This window comes from Lolium perenne, chromosome 6, assembly GCF_019359855.2.
Source record: "Lolium perenne isolate Kyuss_39 chromosome 6, Kyuss_2.0, whole genome shotgun sequence".
In the NCBI taxonomy this organism is placed as follows: Eukaryota; Viridiplantae; Streptophyta; class Magnoliopsida; order Poales; family Poaceae; genus Lolium; species Lolium perenne.
The window spans coordinates 170,111,020-170,122,146 of NC_067249.2; the positions used below are offsets into that span (position 1 = coordinate 170,111,020).

Consider the following 11,127-nt stretch of genomic DNA (forward strand, 5'->3'; position numbering starts at 1 on the left):
AGACCCATGGTTTTATTTCTCACCATACCCTCCTCCATTTGATGCGGGTACCCGGCGGGTTAACGGGTGACGGGTACCCATTACCATCCGGGGGAGCAAATGCTGGTGGTGGGTGGCTAGGTGCCAAGTTGCCAAACCACCAAGATAACCCCATCATGCCCATATTTAAAAGCCCAACAGCCACTGTCCACCGCACGAGACGTGACAGGCTCGCACTCTCCCGTCCAGAAAACAAGAACGAAATCCGAGCTAATTACGTGGCGATAACTCCGACCTATACGCGTCCGCTCCCCACAACCTACCAAATAAATCCGTCTCCTCTCCTCTCCCCAATCGGATCACACGATTAGGGTTTCAAGCTTCTCCCTTCCTCATCCTCCTCCTCTCCCCACGCGGCCGCCATTGACGCGGCTCCCCCAGATCTGACCAAAAACCACCCCCAAAGCGCCGAATCTGGTCAGAAACGGCGAAGAATTCGGACACAAATCTGTAGTAGCATCATCGTCACTAAGACCACACACGCATCTATCTATCCTTCCCCTACCTGTTTCTGCTAGTATTTTTTTTCTGTTTCGGACGCTTCATCATATCATAAGAACAGCAGATCCGCAACCGGATCTGCAGATCGAACCAGGCCCTCTGATTTTGGGCACGCCGAACGAACTCTTGACCTACGGATCCGCGGGTTCGTTCGAGATCCTGTGTTTGTTTGCTTTGTTGGTTTCGAGAATGATGATCAAGTCGATGGTTTATTACGGGAACACCTCCATCGGAGAGGTGGAGGTGTGGCCCAAGGGCGACACGAACTTGGGCGTGGCGGCCTGGGCGCGAGAGATCCGCGTTGACCGCCTTTCCCCGCCCAGCGACCGCTGCCTGCCGCTCGCAGTCATGCACACCGTCGCGCTTGGGGCGCGATGCCTCGTCATGGAGTCCAGGCCGCCCAAGGCCGCCGACGAGCCACCGCCGCCGCTCGTCGCCATGCACGCTGCTTGCCTCAGGGACAACAAGGTATATATATAAACCATCCCCGACATTAATAACAAAAAAGTAAGAGATACACATTCCGGATCAACCCGAACAGACTGAGGAATCTCTCTAATTTTACATGGAATGTTTTCAAAGGGATCTCTCCCCTAATTTTTACCCGGAAAGTTCAAGGAAACTCCACTTTTATTACATGGAAAGTTCAAAGGAATCTTTTTATAATCTTACTACTACATGGACAAGTTTACCAGGACATAACCTTAGCATTTATTACATGATGAATACAAGCATGTTATTCACCGTGGACTTGTGAATAAGACTCTGGACAAGGATTTTTATTTTGAATGACGTGGACTCATGACTAAGAATGCCACCCTGATATTTGTTCATTGCTGATGCTGACTCGAGGAATCACTTTATGTAGATGTTCTCTCGACTTGGACCTGCTTTTAATTCACTTGTATCATCATCACATAATGGGGAACTTGAACTTGGCAGAACACTTGGGACATACAAGCCTGATGGCTTGTGAAATACTAGTGTTAATTTGCCCGATTCTCGTGGACTTGAAGTACTTGGACGTTGCATCATCGCTAGTGTCTACAACCAGTTGATCACTCTAATTGGATTTGAACTTTGATTTGTCGTTTTTCGAACGAGCTTTGATTTGTCATAAACTTACACACGGACACTAAGCCGAACAAGTTAATTTACCGTTACTTTCGGTTTCAGCTTGATTCTCACTGCAATCAATTTGAAGAGAATCTGTACTAAATGCTGATCTATCTCTTGCACCATATCTACCAATACAAAAATTGATGTTTCAGTTTTGCAATGCATTCAGTTCTGTATTCGGTAATCCACTCTTGTTAGTCTTAAACCTGAGAGCTGTCTTTGTTTGTATATGAATATTTATTATATCCTCGACTTGTCGTCTTAGAGACGCAAGTGTAATTTAAAGCATACTTTTAATTTCACAACTTAGGACCAAAGCTCTACCCCCTTTTAGCAATTCCTTGCACTCTATTTTGCCTAGTTACTTAATTACTTCTGTTTACAACATCCAAAACATTTATGTTTCATGTACTTTCATACTGAAATTTCTCCTTTTATTTGTTTGGGTGCAGACTGCAGTTGTTCCGCTGGGTGAGGAAGAATTGCATTTAGTGGCAATGACATCAAGAAGAAATTTGACGAATCATGCATGTTTCTGGGGCTATAAAGTGCCATTTGGTTTGTACAATTCTTGCTTGACCATGTTGAATCTCCGGTGCCTCGGTATTGTGTTTGATCTTGATGAGACATTGATTGTTGCCAATACCACACGGTCGTTTGAGGACAGAATTGATTCACTTCAAAGGAAGCTGAGTAATGAGACTGATCCACAGCGCATAAATGGTATGTTAGCAGAGATCAAGAGGTACCAAGATGATAAGTCTATCCTAAAGCAGTATATAGAAGGTGATCAAGTCTATGATGATGGAAAAATGTATAAAGTGCAACCTGAGATAGTTCCACCTTTGTCTGATAACCATCAATCATTGACACGTCCAGTTATAAGATTACAAGAGAAAAATATTATCTTGACAAGAATAAATCCTGTGGTATGTGATCCATTGCTTGAATTTGCTTTGCATCTTCTTTATTAACAGTATTTTTTCATCCTCACATAGATGCATTACAATCCTTGTTTACAGTATGGTGTTTGTTCGAATTGTTGTTGCACACCAGGCCTCTTGAGAGTTTTGTACTGTTTGGAATGGCATGGATTTGTTTCTGTGTTCCCTCTTTCTCTCGCTAATGTAAAAGTTTATACAATGAATTGGCATGTGTTATATGTTGGCAAAGCAATACAGTTCTGTACTCTATGATCACCTGGTTGATGTGACTGCAAAAAAGGGTCCAGAACTCATAGGCTAAGGAATGTTTTCTGCAGATAAGAGATACCAGTGTTCTTGTTCGGTTAAGGCCAGCATGGGAGGATCTCCGAAGCTACTTGATTGCAAGAGGTCGCAAGCGTTTTGAGGTCTATGTATGTACAATGGCTGAGAGAGATTACGCTTTAGAAATGTGGAGATTGCTTGATCCGGACTCAAAATTGATTAACTCTGTTCAACTTAGTGACAGAATGGTGTGTGTAAAATCTGGTAAGTGAACTGTCAGATAAAGAGCTTAATACAGTATTAAATTTTGAATGTTTCTGTAATCAGAGGCTGTCGATACAGCTTTGAAGGTTTCATTCTCCTTTACACACATTAGTTGTTGATTGATTCTCGTTTCATCCTTCTAAGTTCAATCGTTATTTCTAGGCTCAAAAAAGTCCTTGCTAAATGTTTTCCACGATGGATCTTGCCATCCTGGAATGGCACTAGTAATCGATGACCGTCTGAAAGTTTGGGATGAGAAAGACCAATCTAGAGTTCACGTCGTTCCTGCTTTCACTCCATATTATGCACCCCAAGCGGAGGTAAGGGTCATAGTATATCTGTACTTACAAACTTACCTTACTTTGTAGTTAATATAATTGTTATCTTTCTTCAACTTACAGGCAAACTGTTCTATCCCAGTTCTGTGTGTTGCCAGAAATGTTGCGTGCAATATTAGGGGCGGCTTCTTCAAGTAAGATTACCATATCTGTTAATATGATTTCAGTATCACTGCCGTGGCATTCTCCACTATCGAACTAAGTCTATTCCAGGCTGCCATGTTAGTTTGTTTGCTGTAGTTATTATACAACAGCAGAGATTCTAACATAGACCTTCATGGTTAATTGACAGAGACTTTGATGAAGGCCTCTTGCCAAGGATTACTAGTGTTTCTTATGAGGATGAAATACATGATATCTCATCAGCCCCAGATGTGAGCAATTATTTGATTTCAGAGGTGAGTTTGATAAAACCTGATGCTTACATGCCCTTTTTTCACCTTGCTTACATGCTCTTTTATCAGCAATTAACAGTTATATTCATGTTCATTAGGACGAGAATGTGGCAGTAGTTAATGGGAGCAGAGATTCACTTACTTTTGATGGTATGGCTGATGCTGAGGTTGAAAGGAGAATGAAGGTTTGCAGTCTTCCTGCCCCAGTCTTGATTTCTTACTTGTTATATGAATTTGTAAAATCATCACAAATTATAAGATCCAGAACCATCGGGTGCACCTACTTAACCCCTATAGACAACAGACATTCTGTTACCCTCCTGAACTTATTACTAACTCCACAGCGGCTTTGTAGGTGGTTGTGCTAGCATGGACGATGATGTGTCCAACGTGGTGACCACTGACCACTCAGCAAATTATATGTAATTACGTATAAACCAATTTATGATACACTGGAGTGCATGTGACAGTCCCTTTGTCTCATTCTTCATTCTTAGCCAGCTACCAGCTGCTTCCTCCCCCTTCGTCTCCCCAACCAGGGCTCCAGTGCTCGCTCTCTCACAGCAGATCCTGTCTGTGTCTTCTACGCTCTTTCTGCTCCCTCTTGCACTTGCTTCCGGTCATAACAGCTAGTGATAACAACCAACATTTCCATCGGTTGCTAGGATTAACCAGAAAGTACTAGCAAGTGAAATAATTACTATTTCTCGGACCAAAACAGTAATCATAATCTTAGCTTCTAATTAAGAATACCTGAAAGCGTTGCAAATGCAGTAAGCTTGTCAGGCCACCTTGCATGAGATTCCATTGCTGCACTAGAGATCTGGAGCCCTGTATGTATGTTGGGTCGCCAGATGAGTTGTAGCTCAAGTCACTGTGTGGTGCTGCTCCAAATCCAGAGGAGTCAAAGTTTGACCTATTCTTTAAAGTTTATGGAATCATTGGGTCGAAGCAAGTACAAGCAAGACCATCTGGCAAAGAATGGAAAAGGGGACTGAATTCGTGTATTTGGGTGCATGGCAAGAAGAACCATGTGGGGGAAAATCCTGATAATCTAGGTGTTAAAGAAAATGTGGTTAGGCAGAGAATTACCTGGGGAGAAGGAATTGTGGTTGGAGCCAATTGGAGTAGAAGGCTTACCTGTAGTGTTGAGAAATTTACTCTTACATTGCCATATAATATACAATATTATTTCTCTAATCAAGAGTGTCAGGTTGATATACCAATAAGAGACATGATCAATAATTTTAGCCCGCCGTAACATCTTCATATATTGTAGTGTTACATACTGATACTACATAACATGATGGTGTGTGCTCTTTTCTTGAACTTTAGTTCATCCTGAGGACCTTGCAGGGCCTGAATTCAGTTTATAACAAGATTATGCTCATTGCACGGCTACTTTCTGTATTTCTAGTTCTGTTGCTAAACAGCCAAATTTTAATGCTAAAGTTGTGGCTGTAATAATTTTTCAACGGATTTTGTTCATGTGACATGCAGGGCAATATAATTTCTGCTTTAATTATTTTCGCATGAGCTGCTTGATATTTGATCCAACCATTTTCTACAGAAAATGTGAAATAAAAATAACTGCAAATATCTTTGGCTCTTTCTTTGCAGGTAATTCTGTTATTCTGTTTTGCACTGTTTTTTTACTTATGTATACGCTTTAACTATTTTCAGGAAGCATCTGGGACTGGCAGTGCTGTGATTCCAACAGCAGCCAACTTTGTGATGCCAGTAGCCCCTGGTCAACATTTTGCTCCATCTTCAGCAGCGCCATTTGCACAACCACCTGGCATGATGCCTTTGAGTAACAATCAGGTTCTGCCACCTCCATTCAGCCAACCAGTTACTCAGCCAGGTCTCTTAGATCCACTGCAAGGTTCTCCAGGCAGAGAAGAGGGCGAAGTTCCTGAGTCTGAGTTAGATCCTGACACAAGGAGAAGGCTTCTCATATTACAACATGGTCAAGACACAAGGGACACTACACCTCCTCTTCCAGCAGTACCTCCTGTGCAAGTTCCAGTTCCTCCTGTGCAACCTCATGGAAATTGGTTTCCGGCAGAAGATGGCATGAACCCAAATAATCTGAGCAGGGGTTCTGCAGGATTCCCTTCAGAATCTGATACCATGAACTATGATAAAAAGCAACCACCACATCCATCTTACTTCCATGGTGGGGATAATAATCCTATATCCTCTGATAGATATAGTTATCAGAACCAGAGGTTTCCCTCTCAGGTTGGTGATTTAAATGGAGTATTTTTATATCTGTGTTTGCGAATAAGACGTATCTATACTGTGTGATGACAAATATTTGCTTGATTCAGCAAACACACCCTGAGGATCACCGCGTGCTCCAGAACCATGCACCTCCACGATACAGATCCTTTCCTGGTATGTATGTATGTACACTACACAATTATCATGTCTTACCATGTTGAATATAGCTTGAGATTTTATATATTATACTCCCTCGGATCCATAAGAAATGTCTTGGTTTTAGACTTTTAGTTCAATTTTGAACTGAAACCACGACACTTATTATGGATCGGAGGGAGTATCTTTTTGTGTTGTGCATGACCAGCATGGAATTTCCATCTAGACTTTTCAGTCATATAGTGTAGCTACTTAATTACATAATTGAACTCAGTGAACCTTTGGATTCGCATCATATGGATGTAGTAATTACTAGTGGACCCATTCAAGTCCAGCTGGTAGGGCACGAGAAACTCAGCCTTGAAAGGCCAGTTTGGTCAAAGCCTAATAAATCTTGTTCTATTACAAATAATATATGGTTTGTAATTATTTTTAGCATCAATTTTTTTTTTGTTATGCTTCATTAGGCTTTATCGGGCTTATCAATGTAACTTTAGCCTGAGAACACGTGCCCGGTTGTTCTGCAGGTCGACATATACTTGTGCAGTTTTTATGGCAAACATGGCCCTAATTTCACGTTCAGAATTTGCAAATGATTTTTCACCCACAAAAAGATCAGTCAGTAGACTCTAAAGCTTGCTGCAGTAACCTTGTGTTTAACGCTTACTTTCTGGCTTGTCATGTTTGGCTGAGTTTGTTGTGTTTTGTTGATTTTGTTAGTAATGAGTTGGTTATTCTTTTGGGATGATTTTTCTTAACTGTTTTTACACTGAAGGAGAGGGGCTAACAACGCATGTTCCATCAGGTCAGAGAAACAACCAGATAGAACCGGGACAAAACTTTGCGCGAAATGTAGGTACCTCCGTTGGTATACTAGAGGAGATCGCACTAAAGTCTGGATCAAAGGTAATTTTGAGTTATCAGTATTAATGGTTCTGAATACTTCTTCTGGTAGACTATTCTGAGTTTTTATTTTTGCATTTAGGCGGAGTACAGGTCAGCATTACGTGATACTGCAGAATTACAGTTTTCCATTGAGGTAGGTTTACAACGTTGGTTATGGTTGGTATCTATGCATCAAGGTTCTGTTTTCACATTCTAATTAATTGAACAAAACAACTTTGTGTCTTTAGTTCATCAGAATAGTGTAAGCGATGTGAATTTTTCGACGGTAATCTGTCATAGGATTGCAAACGCCTTTAACAAAACATAATAATTCTTTTGAGAGAGACTAGTAACAGTGACCAACTGCTGGAATTTGCTACTGTATGCACTTCTCATTCACTATCTGAAGGAAATCTGCTTGAGAAATTGTATTATTTTTCTCCATGTAGTGTTCTTAAGATCGTCATGTTTTTTTGTCCTTACCTGTCATACTTCTTTCAGGTTTGGATAGTTGGAGAAAAAGTAGGTGAAGGCATTGGTAGTACAAGGAAAGAAGCACAGCGCCAAGCTGCAGAGATATCTTTAAGAAATCTGGCCAGTAAGTTTGTTTTGTGCTGCATATTTGCACTAAACTCTCCAGTTTTGTTCTCATGGTTATTATGAGTATGTTATGGCAACCAAGAGTTTCATTTTAAATTTGGATTACTCATGTTTACTCCAGGCATATATGTTCTTCTCGTTTTAGCACCATCTAATATCTTGGGACTCTCTCACTGTGGACATATAACAAGTTACACCTGTTGCCACCCCGTGGTGCTGGTTAGTTTGGTTCTCATATTTGCACGTTTAAATTTACTTGCAGATAAGTACCTGTTTTCTGACCCAAATAAGATGAGTGATATGAACGAAGATGGTTTTGGTAGCAATCCAAACCTTTTTGGATACTCTGAAAATACTAGGAATGATATATTGCCAACTGCAAGTACTTCGGAGGAATCCCGATATATGAAAATGGGAGAAAATAATTCTCGAAAAACAGGAGGTTCTGTTGCCGCTCTTAAGGAACTTGTAAGTACCTTCTTTGGTTATTAGTCGTTTGACTCTGCTCATTAAACTGGTAGTGTATAACATGTGTGGAAACATATTGCAGTGCACGGTTGAGGGATATAATTTAGTTTTTCAAGCTCGGCCAAGTCCTGATGGTTCAGTAGGCAAGGAAACTTATGCTCAGGTCAGTTATGAGCTTCATTTCTTTGAGGTGTTTATCCTGATATCTGCAGTACTGACAATGTGTACACATTGTCAGTATATAGTTAAACACGATGCCGTGACATTATTTCATGGAGTGAATGTGTGGTATCTAGTACACCCTGATGTATCTATGATGTAGCACTATTTGTGTGGGTCTTGCAGTATACAGTTCTTTGTTGTCGACCGGTAATGTTGTCTGGGGTGTTTGCTTACAGTTATAGAGCCGATCTTATAGAAAATGTGCTGACATTCACATGATTGGAGTCAAATATTGCTCATTAATTGTATATGATTGGCTACACTAAGACTTAGACATTGTAGTAAGTGGTGTCGTTTGGTGATGACCATGAATGCCTGTTGCACAGCTTTCTTGGTTAATTGTATATATTGGTTTCTGAGCAAACAACATGAACTTGTGCAGCATACTTAACAGCTTGACCTTTGGATTTTCAGGTAGAAGTTGGCGGGCAAACTCTTGGCAAAGGAGTTGGACTAACATGGGAAGAAGCTAAGCTTCAGGTTATACAGCTCACAGCGGAACAATTTTTTTTTTTTCCGATTACATCAGTTTAGAATATATAACTCTACTTACTTTCACACTTATATTCTTTTCCCAAAACAAACTGTATTTTAGTGCTTAGATGTTGTGTCAACTGTTTGACACTTGCTTTTGCTAGCAAAGTGTGGGGAAGTGAATTTTTAATATACCTAAGAATATGAGCTGAGATATTATCTTCGTTTGCATTTGAAGTGTGCCTACTGAAGTTCTTGCATAAATGCATTTCTTAAGCAATGGAAAGTTCATCTAGTTTGGCTTGGTTCGCTTACATAGTTTATCTGATTTTAAGTTCTTGCATGATTGCCATTTTGTAGGCCGCTGATGAGGCTCTTGGAACTTTGAGATCCATGCTTGGTCAATTTGCTCATAAACGGTCTAGTTCTCCAAGGTGATTGTCTGTGTACCTATTGCATGCTATGTATCTGCAACTGTTTGGTTATCAAAAGGAAAAGTACCTTTGCTTTTGACATACATAGTTAATTAGTCGTTACGATGTCACATGGACCTGGTGGTTGCTTTGATTTTCTAGTTCATGTACTTCAGTTTTGCTAATTAGAAGCTGTATCTGTGTTATCCTCATTTTATTAGAATTTATTGCCGCTGAAGTACTATGCAAATACTCCCTCCATCCCAAAATAATTGCCGCAGATTTATCTAGATTCACATGTATCGAGATGCATTTTATTGTGTACAATCTAGACAAATCTGTGACACTTATTTTGGAACGAAGGAAGTAGTAAGTATGTAACAAAGTTTTGGTCTAGTTCCTGAATTAAGCGCTGTGTCAGTACATAACTGTGCTCGGTACTGGGCCTAGAGAATATTGAGGAAAGATCTTTTTTAGTTTAACTTACTCATAGATGTAAGCAGGACATCCTCCAGTCGCTGTTCTGATACGGTGAGTGTTGATAGAAGTAGTTTTTGCAGCTTTCCTGATTAAATGTTGTTACATTTTCTTTCATAGTTTAGTTCGTCTATGCATTATGTGTTCTCTTTTGGTATCCTGAATTGTGTTACTGTTTCTGCAGATCATTGGCACCCAATTTCAGTAAGCGCTTCAAGCCAGATTTCCCAAGGCCAGCGCAAAGGCCTCCTTATGGTAGATATTCCAGGATAGAAGGTCGCGTTCCTTGAGCGTGCAGTCAGTGAAACAAATGTGTGTTGACATGGTAGATGTTCCAGGATCAAAGACCATTTTCTTTGAGCAGAGTTTCGAGCACAGAAACGATGTATCTGGACACCAGGGCTCTGAGTTAGAGGAAACTAGTTCCGCAAAACAAAACTTGCCATCTGGTGGACTCCCAAGGCTCTCCTCGCAAGCTACTGGCGACAAATTGTTTTCTAAGCACCAGCAAATTGTGAGCCAATTTCAAGACTTTGCAGGTAGATGCTTTGGTTACCATCTCACCAACTCTGATTGGTGTTTAAGCTTAAACCCTCTCATCGTAATGCAAGCCCAGTGGAAGAAGAGCACTGCTTGCTTAGATTCAGGTGTATGTTGTACAAGGTTGTAGGTAGCCAGTTTTGATGAGCGGCAGTAGTATTTAGGCGGTTAGTGGTGGGCATGATATCAAAAGCAAGTGAGATATCTGCTAGGTAGCCAGTTTGTCTGTCTGTCTAGTCATCTTTGTATTTATAGTGTTATATTTGTCTTTAACAAAAATGTTCATGGGTGGCATGCAGTGCTCCAAGAAAACTCGAATGAAAGTTGCTTACATTTTGACAATTAACGTCTAATAATCATCTGCCATCCTTTACCAGTCGTTACAAGCGAGCCACTCCAGGTTGAATGAAATACCCAAATTGTGGCTACCTAAATCAATTATGGGTAGATTGCTCGATCAACATCTGGTAAATGTAACTGGAATCAGAACAGCGGGACATTTCCTCCAGCTGAAGAAAGAATGTACTAACAGCCTTGCAGGTAATATAATGAAAACCTACACAAATGACCATGTGAACTAGAACTTGAAAACCAGAAGACGTGTTTTTTTTGGCCTTTCTGAAGCTGGTGATTATGTAAAATAACATGCTAGCCAAACTCACCATGTGCCCCAATATGCTATCGAATCTCGAAGTAAATGATGTTAACTTATCTCACAACTGGTGGTTATAAGAGGAATTAGAAGATATCAAGTCAGAATAATTTACAACCCCCAACCAAAAGAGGAAACATAATCAACCAT

General features: G+C 40.6%; 1 protein-coding gene across 2 annotated transcripts; it reads left to right on the plus strand.

Annotated features, from left to right (window-relative positions):
• Nucleotides 1-426: 426 nt before the first annotated feature.
• LOC127306952 (RNA polymerase II C-terminal domain phosphatase-like 1) lies at nucleotides 427-10,667 on the plus strand. Of its 2 annotated transcripts, none has more exons than XM_051337651.2 (17): nucleotides 427-1,008; nucleotides 2,112-2,588; nucleotides 2,921-3,131; nucleotides 3,294-3,451; nucleotides 3,533-3,603; nucleotides 3,762-3,867; nucleotides 3,963-4,049; nucleotides 5,548-6,108; nucleotides 6,198-6,264; nucleotides 7,022-7,152; nucleotides 7,232-7,285; nucleotides 7,633-7,729; nucleotides 7,994-8,199; nucleotides 8,282-8,362; nucleotides 8,836-8,901; nucleotides 9,256-9,329; nucleotides 9,970-10,667. In XM_051337651.2, exons 1-17 carry the CDS (start codon nucleotides 730-732, stop codon nucleotides 10,073-10,075), a joined length of 2,832 nt encoding a protein of 943 aa, XP_051193611.1. In that variant the 5' UTR covers nucleotides 427-729; the 3' UTR covers nucleotides 10,076-10,667. The 2 variants fall into 2 exon arrangements, with proteins under 2 accessions (XP_051193611.1, XP_051193612.1); XM_051337652.2 differs by having other exon boundaries at nucleotides 601-1,008; nucleotides 7,052-7,152.
• Nucleotides 10,668-11,127: the final 460 nt, after the last annotated feature.